The 17,824-nt window shown below is 42.2% G+C and overlaps 1 protein-coding gene across 3 annotated transcripts in view; it reads right to left on the bottom strand.

Annotated features, from left to right (window-relative positions):
* The window catches only part of CTTNBP2 (cortactin binding protein 2), a 112,905-nt gene continuing 95,081 nt past the window's right edge, over positions 1-17,824 (bottom strand). For 2 of the 3 annotated variants that reach the window (XM_048499375.1, XM_048499377.1), the window contains 7 exons: positions 13,526-13,704; positions 10,060-10,265; positions 6,122-6,307; positions 3,390-3,450; positions 2,477-2,600; positions 1,477-1,581; positions 1-1,193 (listed from right to left, as the gene is read on the bottom strand). In XM_048499375.1, the coding sequence (XP_048355332.1) occupies positions 936-1,193; positions 1,477-1,581; positions 2,477-2,600; positions 3,390-3,450; positions 6,122-6,307; positions 10,060-10,265; positions 13,526-13,704 (1,119 nt within the window). In that variant the 3' untranslated portion in view covers positions 1-935. Of the gene's footprint in view, positions 1,194-1,476; positions 1,582-2,476; positions 2,601-3,389; positions 3,451-6,120; positions 6,308-10,059; positions 10,266-13,525; positions 13,705-17,824 lie in introns of those variants that run through there. The other variant, XM_048499376.1, reaches the window with a different exon arrangement.

Below are 17,824 nucleotides of genomic sequence, written 5' to 3' on the forward strand. Positions count from 1 at the left end.
TGGGCGTTGAAATATTTAATGCAGATGAAAACTGAAAGTAACTGGGAAATATTCCCAATCCTTCCCATTATTGCCACATTCTATTCACTTTAAAAAAAAGTGAACATAAACGCTTTTTTAAACAAATGTACATTAGCTTGAAGCCAGTACTGTACATAATTGTGCAACCTAAAGTATGAAACAGAACACAGGAAACTCAGCATATGACTATTAGAAAGTATAGTATCCCCTGCCCCAAAACCACTGATCCTCCTCCTGCAGGCTGCAGGGATACTGTAAGTAAAGGGTTTTAATGTGTGCAACCTCCTGGGTCCCACTTTATGAAGAAAAGGAAGAAGTTGCCACTGAGTTCTTCCATATACAGAGAGTTCTATGGGAAACACAGATTAGCATCCATAAAATATATGGACGTATATGGTGATGCACAGCAGAAGCAGTCACACAGGCAATGTAGTTATGGATAAGCCGTGAGCCCTTCCAGACTGGTTATCTACATCTTAAAGCAATGGAGAATACTAGCTGTGTGCAACACCCATTTGTTTCTAGGTATCTCTGGATCAAATTTTATATATATAAACTTGATATATATATATATATTTACTGTATTTAAAGGTGCACATGACTGCACACATACCCCAACACTTTTTGTAGGGATGCCCCTGAATATAAATAAACAATACAACATTTTGGATTAGAAAATCAATTAAGAAGCTAGTATTTTCTACTACCAAGGGAGCAATTTGATATAATCTAATATTTTCATTATAAACAGGTTATATTTACATAGAAATTAAACTGTGGTCCCATATACACCATTTTAAACGAAGAAAACAATTTAAAAATTATTTACACATGAGAATGAATTTGTTCTCTAAGGTAACTGAGATTACAGAAAGGATGAGGAAGGATAAAAAATGAGTGGGAGAAAGGTATATTTATTCATATTTTTCAAGTTGTACTTTTTTGTGCATGTTCCAAATTTCTTCTTTTGAGTCACTCACTGCCTCTATTTGCGTTGTATTGCTGCTGCTTTGCTTAGTGCTCTGAGAAGACAGGCTGGCTTTATTTCTGGGTACAGGAAGAAAAGATCTCACTTTTGAAATACCACTCTTGAAAGATTCAGTTTTTGGTTTGCTGTTGCTGCATTCCACAGGTTGACTGCTGCTGCGAGGACAGATCCTGGGATTTCTATCCTATCAACAGAAAAAAAAATGTAATTTAACAGGATAGCATTAAAGCTGCTAAGGTAAAAAAGAAAAGAAAAGAAAAGCAAAACTGCCCAAGAGCCAGTGGTCCAAGCATATTAGGAACTTCTGTTGCAGCTACGAGAGACACACTAAGCAAGTAGACAGGACATGATGGGAAAGAGAATCTGAACCAGGTTCTAGAACCTTAATCAGTACACCACATGCTGGCTCTCTGGATGGAATATGCTTAGACACCTATAAATTCTGTGCAGGATGGTTTGTCTTGTACCTGCTGGGGTGCTGATGTATTTGCATTGATGATATTCGCTGAAAACACGGAGTCCTTCTGAGAATTGTTGATCATAACCCTCAGCTTATCTTTTGAACTGACAATCTGAATAAGGTGGAGAGAAAGGTCAGCATTAGAAATCCTAAAACTTTGAAGCCTATAGAGCATTTTAGTTCACACTAAGGTTGCTTCCATACAGTTGACCTGTTCCCAAAACAGGAGCTTCTCCTGCCCCAGTGTCTACAAGTGTCTACAAGTGTCTATCATTGCACTTTCATGCACCTTCTGGCTTTCCTCCCACTTTGCTGGATATTTCATAAACCTGCTTTGTGATAATTTGTTCTGAAATATTGCAGCAAAGCAAGTTTGCATTGGTGTAAATGGAAAGGAGTTTTTTTTAAGGTCTCAACCATATTGGTGCCATTTCTCTTTTCCCAATATGGTGGTAGTCTTCTGGAGAGATGTGAAAGGGCTGAGGTTTGGTAACAGATGTTGCAGTGGAAAAATAACTAAACATAAAAGGGACAGGAAGAGTTATGGAGTAGAGAGACAGCGCTGAAAGACATGCCACAGAGCACTGATGACAGATCGGAGGGTCACCAGCAGAGGACCCACAGGGAGCTTTCCCTTGTAGAAATGTTTAAGGGATGGGAGAATATCAGCTAAGGACACAGCTATGATAACTAAGAGCATGAATGGAGTCAAGGAAGGAAGGCAGCAGAAAGGTCAAGGAGGCTTTTGGGTAGGAAAGAGAATTGGCAGTGATCTGGCAGAGAGGAGATGAACAATGATTCTGCAGAGGACCAGGTCAGGAAAAGTACTGGAGGAGAGAAAGTCGACAGAGCAAAAGTAAGCAGCAACGGTCACAAGGGAAACTGGAAGGTAAGAAGGGTAAGTCAAGCAGCGGCTGAATGGGGCTATATTTTGAATGCAATAAAGAAAAAAGCCAAAGGAGATGGCTACATTGATTATGCAGGACAGAGGAGTAGACATCATTTACCTTGCTTATGTCAGACTCCGATTTACTTGAACACATACTCTGAAGCTCCTGTAACAGGTCAACTTCATCATCAGAACTAAGGGACAGCCTCTGATCCATTTTTACTGGGTCATCCTCTAGAGAGCTTGGAAAACAGAACAAACAAAAAGTTACTTTCATTTGCTCAACCATCTGTAATTAAAGATGGCAACTTAAAATCATGATTAATAGCTTTTTTCCAAGGTGTTCAGGGAGTTATTTATAGTAAACAAATGGCTCTTTGAATCAACAGGGATCATCTCTAAACCCCTTTATGACTTCACCCCCACTATATATGAGGGAGAGTCATTCTCCGAATGACCAACTTTACTGCTGAAGCCTGCTCTATTTGTAACCTAGGAAAGATCAGCCATAACATGGGTGGTGCTGGTCGAGCTTTGAAATGCCCTCCTCAAAGAGCAGAACCTCTTGCTTGCATTTCATATGCCAGGTAAAACATTTCTACTTCTTTTCTTTCAAGAACAGAAAATAACATCACACTGAACAAGTGTTTGAATTCTGCAATTTTTTTAAAAAATGGAAAAGATCAATTCTACATGGGTATATCTCTTGTTGATTTAAATAAAAGCCACTTTGATATATGTGAGGGATGACTTGATAGACAATTATGTGCAATGTAGAGAAAGTAGATAGAGGCCTCAACCAATTGAACTGAGTGGCAGAACATTCAGTACAGACAAAAGGACGTGATAATTTCATGCAGCAGGTAGTTACAAGTGATTTGTCTCCCTCCTTTGGATGGGGCTGTTAATTCATAAATTCATAAAACAGCCCTCAGGCTAGAAATAAACCATGACAACCGCTAAAAAAGATATAACAGATGTAAAATCATTTTATCCTCGATTGAATCCTCCCCCAACCCGCAGTAACTTACTTTATTGTCTGAGGGACCATTTTGTTGCCATTTTGCTGGAATATGTTCTTTGACTTTATTCCTACAGAACAGGAAGATGAGGAAAGAAAGATTCAGTTCTGGGAATTTTTTCTTCATCTTAAAGAAGAAATTATTTAAGGAGAGAGCGAATCCACATGTGCCTATCTGTAAGTAACTTCTCACACCTCACCCTCAGAAGTCTACAAACTCTGAAACAGGAATTGGTTTGAAAATAAAGGTCATGCCGCTTTTTCTGGGTGTCAAGTCTCTTAGCTCTTTCCCCCCCCAATCCATCTGGAGTGTTGCCATAATGAGGATCACCAAAAGAAGATGCATAGGCTGGGGTTCCTGTGATCCTACCATCAGTTCAAAGGAGATTAAACATACTATGATGATCACCTCAAGGATTTTTTGCAACCATTCTAAGGAAGTGAACAGGCACAGCAGTATGGGCTTCCCTGCCATTTCTTTGAAGCTTTTCCTTCTCCACCTCTAAACAAGGACTTCTTACTGCAGCAGAACCCATTCCTTTCTCTAACTTTAATTACTACAGCACAAAATACATTTCCAGTGAAATTAAATTAGGTTCTGTTTATGTGGATGCCACAGCAAAAGATTCCATTGAGAGGAAACAGTAACAAAAAGAACAAAAACCAACCCATAATCATAATAAACAAATAATAAAAAATACAAAGGACAATGAAATGAATAAATGTGCAAAATGGAATGAATAAATGTGCAAAATTGTATACATCTTTTCCAAAGCTTTTGCATGAAAAGGGGATATTAATCAGCAAGTTGTGTGAGAGAGTAATAGATGGAGGGAATCACACCTTCCTTTTCTTCTGCAAGCATCAGTGGCATACATATACTACATGAACCATTTACACAGGGACTGCCTTTTAGTAGACTACTGGTCTCTCTCCATCAGTATTGTACATTCTATATTCCAGTGGTGGCGAACCTGTGGCACGGGTGCCAGAGGTGGCACTCAGAGCCCTCTCTGTGAGACGTACAAGAACAGAGGTCCCCCCCCCACATCTAGGCTGGCCTTGGGCCTCTAAATTCGATTATTAGCATAAACCTAAGACCTAGTTTTGGGACGCAGTGTAGGTAACCCTCTTAAGGCTAAACCCCACTCGATTTTCATGCAAAGAACTGTGCGCATCCTTACCTGGGAGTAAGCTTGCTGCTGGCAGTGTGGTTTGTTTCCTGAGTAAACCCCTCCTCAGGGTTGTGGATTCACCCATTGAGAAGAGTTGCACCTGCTGCTTCAAAAGCAAGCCACCAACTACCACCAAGCTTACTCCCCGAAAGTAACACTTCGATGTTCAGTGGGTTTAGATAAACAGGGATACTCCCACGTTTCTACCAGCATGGCCAATTGGCCATGCTGACAGATGCTGATGGGAATTGTAGTTCCTGAACATCTGGAGAGCCGCAGGTTCCCTACCCCTGTTCTAAACAAAAACCTCAGTATTCAGGTTAAATTGCTGTGTTGGCACTTTGTGATAAATAAGTGGGTTTTGGGTTGCAATTTGGGCACTCAGTCTGATATATTCTGACTGACAGTTACTGTCCAAGGTCCCTGGCAGAAGTTTTTCACACCAACTACCTGATCCTTTTAACAGTAGATGCCTGGGACTGAACCTGCAGCATTCTGCATGCCAAGCAGATGATCTACCACTGATTTCATCCCTACTAGCACATTGTCTAAAGAGACTTCAGGTTGAGCTTCATTTGTGAAAGCAGGGCCAGATCACTAAAACATAGGACTTGGTTAAAGCTATTGTATTCTGCGGGCTGGCTGTTGTGCTGCTCTTAAAGGTTCTGATGGCACTCTTGTGTCTAAAGAAATGAACAACTGGAACTGCTTTGGCACAAATAAATTTTTAAGGAAAAAAGATTTTGTAAGTATTTTTTCTTTGCTAGTGCTTGATATGCTTCCAATGTTCTTCAGAAAGACAAGTATCACTTAATAATCCTCCAAATTAAATCTTCAGACAGCAATGTGCCACAACAAGCACCTTTGAAAATTAGAATGAGTGGCTATCTTGCAACTGCAACATTAACAGACAACAGAAATCATCCATGAGGATGCCTATACACCAGAGGCATAGCTGGGTCATACTGTTTCCAGTGTGTACCTCAGCAGCCTCGCGAGTCTCAAGGCGGAGCATAGTGCCCCGCCCCCCCACACTTATTTTAGTTCAGTTTTGCTGGAAAGCTGCTCAGCCTGACTTGAGGTTGAAAACGCCTGTAGTACACTTCCTCAGGGAGACCTTTAAAGCCTCGAGATCTCCTGGAAGTGTGTCTCTCACCAGGCCGTTTTCAGCCTCAAATGAACAGGCCGCTTTTCCAGCCTGCATTTCCAGCCTGCTGAACTAAGGTAAGTGGATGGAGGAGGGGAGCTATGGGTGTGTGCGTGATTTTCTGCCTCCCGCCAGGTGTGCACCCAGTGCAATGTGCACCCCCCTGCCACTGGTAGTTCCGCCTCTTCTATCCACCATAAATTTTAACAGGGTTCAGCGATGAATTAGAAAATCAAAAGAATCTGCATAACATAACTGCTGAGTGGGCCATGCATACGAGTTGGTTAAAGCCCCTGCAATTAAAGCAGCTGTGGTTTAATTTTAATGACCACACATTTGTCTTAAACAGAGCTTCTTGGTGTTTTCTGCTGCTTTATAACAGCTAAACTTCCCAGTGGTTCTACTTCCATCAACTGTTACCTTCTACATTTTCTTCTTTCTTACTCCACAACTGGGCCGAGGGATGGACTGACTTCTTACGAGGACTTGTGCTCACTTTTCTCCAAGCAGCGCTTTCCCCCTTTTTCTTGCAGCAATTTTTGTAGCCTGATACCACAGAAAGAGGGAAATTTCCTCCTTTAAAATCAGCAATGTACTGATCCAGTTCTGAAACAGTGAAAATGAAATAAGATGTAGTGAGAATCCTGTTGCCCATCATTCCTGAAATACCACAATAGGTCACTAACCTTTCCACTTTTGCTCCAATATTCTCTGTGTCTCTATTGCATTTTTGTCCTTACAACAAATTGTCCTTACAACAAGTAACATGCATTTCTGTTCCCACATCCACAATATTAAGAACCTTGTGGCCCAGAGTGGTAAATGGCAGCACTGCAGCCAAAGTTCTGCTCACAGCTCAAAGTTCACTTACGATTCTGCACAGTTCAGGTAAAATGGGATGAAACCCTTCTTAAAAATATTTTGGGGGACCAGTTCCCACAGAACTTGCCCGTCAAACACCTCTAAACAGTTTTATTGGCCAAAACCTGGGTTAAATGAGAATTGATAAATTAGCTATTTTTTTCTTTAACCTAGGTTGCAATTGCTTCCTGCTTGCCTGTGCAAACTTGCAAGCGGGAAGCATTCAATTCCAATCCCTTCCATCCACCATTATGGTGTATTTCCCACGCGGCCACCATTAAAGTAGATATTCTAATAGGAGGCCGCCATTCCATGCAAGTAGATGAGGTGATTCTCGTGTGTGTGGGTGGATTCTCGGGGGTGTATTCTCAGGCGGAGGGGATTCTCAGCTGTGCTGCCTCCTGCCTCTGGAATCCCAGCAATCCTGGCTGGCCCCTGCAGCTACCATGCAAACGGCAGCACAGGCAACAGAAACAGGTTTTCAGGCTCCATCCCTGAAGACTGGAAGATGGCCAATGTCACACCAATCTTTAAGAAAGGGTCTAGGGGGGACCCGGGAAATTACAGGCCAGTCAGTTTGACATCTGTTCCTGGTAAATTAGTAGAATCTATCATTAAAGATAAAATTATTAAACATGTAGAAAAGCAAGACCTGCTGAGGAAGAGTCAGCATGGCTTTTGTAGAGGCAAGTCCTGTCTTACAAACTTACTAGAGTTCTTTGAGGGTGTAAACAGACATGTGGATAAGGGGGAACCAGTGGACATTGTCTACTTGGATTTCCAAAAGGCTTTTGACAAAGTTCCTCACCAGAGACTGTTGAGAAAACTCAGCAATGAAGGAATAAGAGGGGAAGTCCTCCTATGGATTAAAAACCGGTTGAGGAACAGGAAACAAAGGGTGGGTATAAATGGGAAGTTCTCACAATGGAGAGATGTAGGGGAGTGGTGTCCCCCAAGGATCCGTTTTGGGACCAGTGCTCTTTAACTTATTCATAAATGACCTGGAAGTAGGTGGGTAGTGTGGTGGCCAAGTTTGCAGATGATACCACCAAGGAAGTGGTAAGAACCACAAAGGATTGGCGAAGAGCCCAAGCCGACCTTGATAAATTAGGTGAGTGGGCCAAGAAATGGCAATGCAGTTCATCGTAGCGAAATGTAGCAAGTGATGCACGAGGGGCAAAATCCAAACTTCACATTAACACGCTTACAGGGTCAGCGCTATCAGTCACAGACCAGGAAAGGGATTTGGGCCGCCTTTAGTTGATAGTCTTGAATGTCAACTCAATGCATGGCAGCGTGAAAAAAGGCAAACTCTATGCTGGGGATAATTAGAAAGGAATTGAGAATAAAACTGCAAAGATTGTCATGCCCTTATATAAAGCGGTGCGACCGCACTTGGAGTACTGTGTTCAGTTCTGGTCGCCACATCTCAAAAGGATATCAAGAGATAGAAAAAAAGTGCAGAGAAGGGCAACGAGATGATTGAAGGATTGAGCACCTTCCCTTATGAGGTGAGGCTGCAGCTTTGGGACTCTTTATTTGGAGAGGAGACGCCTGAGGGGGGATATGATTGAAGTCTATAAAATTATGCATGGGGTGGTAGGCGGAATGCTGACAGAGAGAAATTTTTCTCTTCTCACAATAATCAGGAACCAGGGCATTCATTGAAAAATGCTGGGGAAGAATTAGACTAATAAAAGGAAACACTTCTTCTAACGCGGTATCGGTGTTTGGAATATGCTGCTACAGGAGGTGGTGATGGCCACTAACCTGATAGCTTTTAAAAAAAGGGCTTGGACAGATTTATGGAGGAGAAGTCACCCATGGCTACCAATCTTGATCCTCCTTTTGATCTCAGATTGCTAATGCCTTAGCAGACCAGGTGCTCAGGAGCAGCAGCAGCAGAAGGCCATTGCTTTCACATCCTGCATGTGAGCTCCCAAAGGCACCTGGTGGGCCACTGCGAGTAGCAGAATGCTGGACTAGATGGACTCTGGTCTGATCCAGCAGGCTAGTTCTTATGTTCTTATGTTCTTATGTTCAATGAACCAGCGTTGTCTGTGCAGAATCGGCCTCCGTCTTCCATCCTTCCAAGGTCAGTAAAATGACTACCCAGCTTGCTGGGGCTAAAGTGGGGAAGGCAATGGCAAACCACCCAGCAAACAGTCTGCCTAGTAAATGTTGCAATGTGATATCACCTTATAGATCATTAATGACCTGATGCTTGCACAAGGGACTACCTTTATCTTTTAACATCCAGAATAACCCTGTGAGATAAGTTAGGCTGAGAGAGTGACTGGTCCAAGATCAGCCACTGAGCTTTATGGATGAATAAAACTCCCTGGTCACTTTCCCTGGTCCTTATCTTACACTCTTAACTACTATACACCACAGGCTCTACTCAGTCCCCTGTATACAAAAGGTCACTGTGATTTCTGGGATTGAAAAACTGTACAAAAATATGACAGAGTTTTGAGAATTAATTGACAAATTAAAGGACTGGGCATCCAACAATGAGCTGTCTGACTGTCCAGCAAAAAATGCAATTCAGAGCTACAAAATTAAAATGAATTAAATCCAAAGACAGGTGGTAAAGACAAAAAGGAAGCATGAGAAATTGAAGGATTGGGGATTTATACAAGATGTATAAGCTGAAGAAAAGAAAACTGAGGTTTAGAAAAATGTAGCAAAAGGTATGGCCAGAAAGAAAACCATTTGGTAGAACTAAGAGATTTATACAGAAACCCTTGGACAAAAACTAATAAACTGAGAAATTAAAGAATTTCTCTACAATAGGAAGCACTTGAGGCCTTTCAAGAACAGCAACAAAAACTAAAACAGAAAAACAGAAACGGCTTGAATGTTAGTTCTGTGATAAAACTTTCAAATTGTTAATCCCACCTTTGTGGTTGTGCCTTCAAAAGCTATGGGTAATGCTTTAGAATGACCCCACAAACTACTGCCTTCCACAGCAATACAGTATAAGTGAAAGGTCTCGCTGGTTAGCTCAAATATTTGTAGTCAGGGATTAAATTTGCCACAGAAATGACTAGTAAACAACCATGGGCATTTAATGCTTATTTCTGATCTCCAGTGATAGCCTTTTTTTTTTGAGCCATTTGGAGTTTTCAAAGAAAATACCTCATGAAATAACTTCAAATATAAATTTGTGTAGATCATAGTTGCAGGATTTAAAACCCTGTTGTGTGTTTCAATCATACTTTCCAATCATATATTCGATCAACACACACAGAGGGGGAGCAGGTATGAGTGGCCTGGCCCTGCTCCCCACCTCCATTCAACTGTGGGGAGAAAGTGATCAGAGGAGAATGCACTTCTTCAACTGTGTTCATGGTTGCAGGGTGGTGGCAGCTTCAGGGTGCTTGTAGCCCAGCCCCCATATTTTGGTCAAAAATATAATTGGAATATATGTAAAGGGCTGCAATGTTTATTCTAGGCCTTCTGTTCTAAGCACTGATTCATCCATTGTGTCCTACCTTCTCTGGGAAGAGGACAGCCATGCAGAACAGCCTTGTTTAACAAGATGCTGAGGGCAGCTTTCACCACAGCCTGCTGCCCTTGGCTTGGACTTTTCTTGACTGCTGGCTGTCCTAGTCCAGTTGGTCTTTTCAGCGATGCTCTGGAGAGAATGGCTTCTTGAACTCGGGATGCAATGACAGTGTTCCATAATTTGGACATCCATCTGGAAGCACACAGTGAAAAGAAAGGCACCATTACTGGACATGCCCAACACATCAAAAGAGACCTTCAAGCATGTGGGAGGAACATAACATCATAACCCAATTCTCTGGTTATTCTCTGGTGTGTTAACAATACTGCAGTGACTATGCCCCTATTTTTTGGTTTTTTTAAAAAAATTCTTGAACTAAAAGTTTTCCAGATGTTACTTCCAATCAAAACAATAGGGTCAAAACATAAAAAAGTAGCTTTCATTCAAAAAGTTTAGAACTACTATTGCTACTTGGCAGAACAGTAGTATTTACAAAGCTATCAGGATGTGGGTGGGAAATATGCTGATTTTAAGAAATGCTGCATCTGGGATCATCCTGAGGTATTTGAAGAAATGTAATCAGTATTATATTCTGCTGCTCTTCTACCCAAGATTAGTTTCAACTGCAGACCTGCCCTGGACAGTGGGCGCCACTCTTCTGGTCACGCAAGTGCAAATCGCCCCACACGGACTGAAGTCTCCGTTGTTCGGGCGCTTTTGGCGCACCTCAACCCTGTCCAAGGAACGCAAAAAACGACGAGACAGCAGGACTTCCTGCTGCCTCCAAGCACCCTCAACGTACCCTGGACTCCCCCCTCCCTCCCTCCCTTCCCCCCCTACCGGCTGGGCTCCCAGCCGGCAGCTTGCAGTCTCTTCTGACCTCCCCTCCGGGCAGGCCAAAAGAAACTGCAATCCCGGCCTCAGAGACCTTCTTTTATAAGCACTGAGGCCGGGGGTGGGGCTTGGGGAGCAGAAAGTCCCACCCCTTCCTGCTCCCCAAGCCCCACCCCCCAGCCTCAGTGCTTATAAAAGAAGGTCTCTGAGGCCGGGATTGCAGTTTCTTCTGGCCTGCCCAGAGGGAAGGTCAGAAGAGACTGCCGGCTGCCGGCTACAAGCCCAGCTGGCAGGGGGAGGGGAAGGTGGGCACTCTAGACCTTGCCCATGTCCATGGTGACATGGGGGGGTTGAGGGCAGTGGGGGGCAAAGCCGGAGTGGGGGGGCAGAGCATGGGGGGCATCCTGGAGACAATTTGTCTCCGGGCGCCATTTACTCATGGTACGCCTCTGGCCCTGGAACACATGAAGTCTAAAGAAAAGACTCTTGGAATCTCAGTGACTTTATCTTAACACTAAGTCAGCACAACCTTTCATATGTGTAACCCAAGCACTGTCTGTATTGAAATTAATCACACTTTTTCATTTGAAAAAGTATGGGAGCACATTTACACAGCCCATTTATAGTGCTTTCCCAGCAACTTGGCCTTGAACTGCCTCCTGTTTCTGAAATAGAAAACAGTGGGTGGGTGGGGAAGAATTCTTTTAAAAAACAATGATTTCAACCATCAAAAAATCTCTTTACAATCCAGAAAAGTAGGTTAGGTGAATAAACTTGCTGAGTTCCAGAGGAAACTTGACTGAAGACTGTTAACTATTCATTACCAAGTAGCTAGCCTAAGACATTATGTTTTGAGCGACACATGGAGAAGAAAAGAAGAAGAGTGTGGATTTATATCTTGCTTTTCACAAGCAGTTTAGAAACTCCTTCCCTTCTCCATAACATGCCCCTTGTAAGATAGGTACGGCTGAGAGAGAACAGTGACTAGCCCAAGGTCACCCATCAGGATTCATGTGGAGGAGTGGGGAATCAAACCCAATTCTCCAGATTAGAGTCCACCTGCCTTTAACCACTACACCATGCAGTACCCTTAACACTTGCTGAGTGCCAGAAATTTAACAAAGGAAGATTTTTTCAACTTGAAATTTATGCTGGATAGGAAATTGCTATTAAACTGCTTAGTTGTACAGGAGTTCAAGGCACAGATGTCCTGTCAAAAATAATGGTGGCAATCCTATAGCAGGATATAAAAGATACATTCCTACTGGAGATTTCTAGGCTATCATTCTGTAATTCTTTTTCCCATTCTGTGTATATGTACAGCTTGCCAATAAAGACCAAACACTTCCCTCCTTGAGAAACAAAGCATGGGTGTTCAATAGATCAACACTGCTGACATTATTCAAGACAGATAAGTGTTTTGCAATTTTGCTGCTTGTTTATATTTAGCCTGCTCGCTCATGTTTTATTTATTTGGCAAATAAATATGTAAACACAACTACTCATGCAGAGCAGTAATCTCAGGCCATATTAAAATATTTCTCTATTTAAATCATTGTTAATTTGTGTAGTATGTTGAGCAAGCACAACACAACGTTCTTTCTCATCTTCGCAGTAATTCTTGCAAAGGTACATTAATCCTTGTTCTCATTTTACAGGCAGAGAACCAGATTGAGGGTACAAATCTGAGAAAACTACCCAGCGAGATTTCAACATTCGAGTCATATGCTGACTGCATGGTATGCTAAAAGCAGTGGTAGTCATGGAGAGGAGTAAACACATAAGCAAGTCACTGAAACCATACTTCTGGTTCATGTGATGTCTACATTTTTCCAGGGACCATCTGTTTTAAGCTTATCTTTTCATAAGGGATTGAAACTTTCCCTTTGAAACAAAATGAAAGCAGAAATTTGAACTATCTATATAAAACCAGACCCTGAACTTATGCACAATCACAGGATGTAAATAGCTCTGACAGGTTTTTTTCTTAGCCTACATAAAAATAATTTCTGTCATGCAACCTTAAACCTGACATATTTTTAGGGTTCTAAAAAACTGGAGGCTATATATGTCCTCAGAGTAGCATAACCATGGAGGAGCAGAGGGGGGTGGTCTTGGAGCCCTAGGTGCCACTTGGCCAGGTCACTTGGGGGGCCTGCTTCTGAGCCACCTTCCCAACTGTGCCCCGCCTGAATTCCACATGGAGCTGGGCAGGGTGGGCCCATTTGCTGCTGGGCTCGACTTGCCCAGGCCCAGCTTTAAACTGCAGGCATCGAGCAAAATGCTATTTGCACATATTAACAAAAACAGCCGTGCAGATAGGAAGACTGCAGGAAGGAGAGGGTATTTGGAAGAAACAGCTCTCTCTCCTCGCTCTACCAGCCCTTGTGGCTGTTGGATATCACCATTAGTTCTTAAACCAAGAAACAGAATATTGTCTTTCTGCAGACCATTCCTACTTTCTCAGGAATGAAATCTGATGCAATGGATTTAGCAACTGAAATCAATGACAATTAATTGGATTAAAAGTTGATTACTACTAGTGATGGATTATAGATGGAAGCAGTTGAAGATACTGGTGCATTGCGGAAGTGACCGAGATGAAACAGAAGACCTACTTCACTGTGGCATGGTTGTGACCAGGCACCACCGGACAAGAAAAGAAATGTTTTGGCCCAATAAGTGCTTCAGGTGTGCCCAGGCGTGACAAGCATGAGTTCAGCTGGTGCCAGACTGCAAGTATCCACTCTATCATTTTGCATACTGGATCACATGGAGGAGGCATTTTACCTCTGAACTGTGGGAGAGTAAACAGGTGTTTAAGTTTGGTAGTGGTTTCTTATCCTCTTGAAAAAAAGCAAATCTACACTTGTTGCACATGAGAAGCAGATTTCATTTTGCAAGAAGTCAAATATCCATCATTATTCCCTGAAAAGTATAGTTCGTGTGAAGAACCCACTACTAACAGGCAATCACCCATTTTGTATCACCTCAGGCACAGTCCTCTGCAATGGTGTCAGTGTCTTTCCCTTCACCTGTAAGGTATTGTGCTGATTGATCAAGCAACAAGTCATGTACATTTGTGTATTAACTGGTCTTGCTTCAGAAAGTATCATTTGTGTATTAACTGGTCTTGCTTCAGAAAGCAGCAACCCCAAGAACTTCCTCTCCATACTAGACGGAACACTAACAGAGCTGTGAACAGACCTTCTCAGCATTTTAAAAGGGAAATACTGCCCTGATTTTAAATTTAGCCACAATGCAAGTGGGAGAGAGGTGTGATTATTCCTGATCAAAATAAATGTTATTAGCCATTAGGGGAATGTGAATGTGACAGACAGATCCAGTTCCATCTCTCCCTAACATCAGCCACTGGGCTCTAACTGAATGTTGAGAGAACAGACAGTTTGAATATTTGAAAGATAGTTAAGTATATGGGAGTTGGACAGCAGCTGAGTAAGAACTGACATTTCTGAGCTTGGGAGAGCCAGAAGAGCAGACTGTCAATGATTGAGGAAAAGTTATACTGGAGGTTAGTTGTAACATAGGCACACCAGAAGACAGGACATTTACACTCCTTGGTCTATTCATGGATCATTTTGTCAGAGTTTCATGATGTATGCTGACAAGATCCTGGCCAGTGAAAGCCACTACTTGCACGCTGAATCCTTGCCCATTCTAGCTGCTATAATCATGTAAGGACCACATCAACAAGCCTAAGTAACTATTATAAATTAGTCACTAACTCAGGGTATTTTCTCTCAGCCATTCAAAGAGATGACTATCTGTCTGCTACTTAAAAACCATCCCTACAGAAAAATGATGGATCAACTCCAGGTCTTCTTGGATAAGTCATTTGTACTAGACTCTTTTCAGTCTGGCTTCAGGTCTGGTCACAGGACAGAGATGGTTCTGATAGCTTTAGCTGAAGTTTGGTTGCAGGGGATCCAATGGAATTGTCACCCAAGTGAAGGAAAACCTGGTGCCCTTAGAATTGGATCTCATTACCCAGACCTCAACAAACTTTACTGGTTTCTGTGAGGAGAGTCATCAGCAGCTGTGCAGCAAATTTGGTGCTTCCACCTTGAACTACACACCCACCAGAGCCCCCAATAAAATTGCCAGCAGTACAGCAAGCCCCATGTAAGTCTATGGTGGGAAAAAGTGACCTTTTTCATACACATGGATTGCTGCTGAAACTTGCCTGATTCTTATAACTGACTGGGCTCCTTTGTAGCCTAGGAGGAATTTGGGGGGCAGGGTATCTGCAGGGGGCGAATTTGTCAAGGTAGAGGCACAAAACCTGTAAGGTGGCTTCAGGAGATCCTCCTGATTTGAGTACCCAGGTTTGGTGAGGTTTGTGTCCAGTGTTATGGGTTATTGGGAAAAAAGGGAGATGGGACTACCCCTTTGGGGACTCATAGCACTAAACCTCCTAAATCACACTTCATCAACCTTGGATGTTCTTATCAGGAGAGTTGCCTGAAGCCACCCTGCACGTTTGGTGCCTGTATCTTGAAAAATATGTCCTCTAGAGATGAAAAACTGAAACACCTCAAATTCCCCACAGGCTCAAATAGAGCTGATTTTTTTTTCAGGTTTCCCAAATCAGATTCAGGTTTTTCAATAATTTTAAAGCCAGAAAAACCCAAATTCGAATTTTGCCAATTTTTAAAATATGTTCAAGCCTTTTTCTAATACCCTCTCTGCCAAAAAAAACTTGCTGGGCCAGTCATTCTCTTCTAGGTTTACCTATTTCACAGGATTATTATAAGGATAAAACGGAGGAGTGCAGAATGGTACTGTAAGCTGCTTTGGCTCCCCATTGGAGAGAAAAGTATGGTATAAACAAATAAATAAAAATAGGAGAGGGAAAAATCGAAAAAGCCTTAAATTATGTTCTAAAACCAAAAACCAGCTAAACAGAACCTCCAAGAGTTGAGAATCCAGGAAGGACTACAGAATGGTATTTTTGTGACAATTAAAGCAAATTGGCCTCTATTTATGCCAGGTCTCATGTGCATTTATTAACATATTTTATCGATGAAGACTCAAACTTTATCTCCCTATACATTACAGCAACAGGGAAGATATGAAATAATTAGCTACAATCAATTTTCAGAGGAAATTCCAATGCATGGTTCAATTGTCCTACAGCCAAGATTACCCTTCTTTTCTAGATCAATAATCTTTCTGACTAAAGCAGAAATTCCCACACAGGGGCTGGCAGGCTACTGCTAACTGTGCCATTTGTGTGTGTGCTAGTTTGCTAATTTGCTACCATTTCTGAGCCTTAACATGCATGCTCCACTTATTTAGCTCTCAATAAAAATGCTCCCAGGATACAGAGAGCACTTCAGACTTTTAACAAAGAGGACGATAAAGCCAGAAGGAGGACCAAGCACAAGTGTTCAGACAAGAGCCAGAAAGGAAACCCCCTCCTAATAGAGCATTTGTGTTTTTCCTAATCTCATTTTAAACAGCGCTTTGAGAGGTGAAGCTAGAATGTAGAGACCCTCTGCATACAGATACTTATTTAGTACTGTTTTAATGGCTCCATTGTGGCTCTTGGGCGGAAAGGGCTTCTGAAAAGAAAATGCCGTCACCAAGGCCACGCATGCCAGCACTTAAAACATGTACTTACATTTACATTTTGCACCAAGGTAACCCAAACTCTGCATGCACCATGCAAATTAAGCTGATTTGAATGCATCTGCATAATCATTCAGCTTCCTTTAGTCAAAGGGTACAGAAAGATGCCATGTCAATTCTTGGCCAGTCCTACAGAGCACCCTTTTGGCTTTGAAGATTTTATCAGATATATTGCAGTGGGAGCAGGGAAACTAGAAACTCTTGCTCACAACTTTCACAGATGTTTGGATTCAAGCCACTTTCTCTGGGTCAAACCAGATGGATTCTGTGAATGAAGTGTATTTCCCACTATTCATTAAATAGAAAGGACTCAAAGCTTGATTCAGACTGGGAGTTTGGATGAGAGAAGCAGGGTAGGAAGAGCAGGTTAAGATACCCTTTCATGCCATTTTACCAACCTGAAATAGCCCAATGGAGCTATCATTTGTCCCATGGAACAAATACCCACATCAATATACGGAAGAAAACAGGAATCCCATGGGGCTGTTTCAGATTGGGAACATGGTCCAAGAGGAAGGTTTAAACCCTCTAGTCCTGATTCTAGCTAGCATATACCTGCTGCTTAAAGGAAAAATAAAAATTTCTGGGAGTGTCATTCATGGAACTCATAGCAGTTTTGACACCCAGGCGCTGTCTTCTCTCTGTTAGCAACAGAGTGGTAATAGTACCTACTTACTTTACTTTGAACTCTTGTAAAGTTCTATAAATACAAAGTCCACTTGGGGCTTGACAGCAACCAGCTCAGCTTTTATCAGTATCATAACCCTTCCACTTTCATGGACTCAGAGTTGCAACACATGGATTTCTTCTCTCCAGACAGTTCTGAAGCAAGGAACTGGTTTTTATCTGCCCTTTACATTAGAAGAAATGTTCAAATTGCTAATTGTGCCATTCACTGTGCCAGTGTTACATCTTTCTAAGCCGCTGATTTTAGCAGGCTTTGTGGGGTATAACACTGCTTAAAATGGCACTGTAAAGGGTCAAGAATGCCCTTCTAGGCTAAGTGGTGGAAAGCACTCCAGTTCAATTGCACAGCAATGATTTATGACTATGCCTCCAAGGAAAAAGGAGATTGGAAGAAATTTTCAAAGAAATTCTGCCTCTCACAAATGATGCACCAGGTTTTGGGACTCCATGCTGCTGAAACCTGCAGTCAAAGGAGGGGGGATCCTAACTGAAGTGCAGGAGGGCTTTGAATTACAGTCTGAAGCCAGGCTCTCAATCTGTAGTTTTGCCATCTGCACAGATAAGAGATGAAAACCAAT

This window comes from Sphaerodactylus townsendi, linkage group LG06, assembly GCF_021028975.2.
Source record: "Sphaerodactylus townsendi isolate TG3544 linkage group LG06, MPM_Stown_v2.3, whole genome shotgun sequence".
Classification (NCBI taxonomy): Eukaryota; Metazoa; Chordata; class Lepidosauria; order Squamata; family Sphaerodactylidae; genus Sphaerodactylus; species Sphaerodactylus townsendi.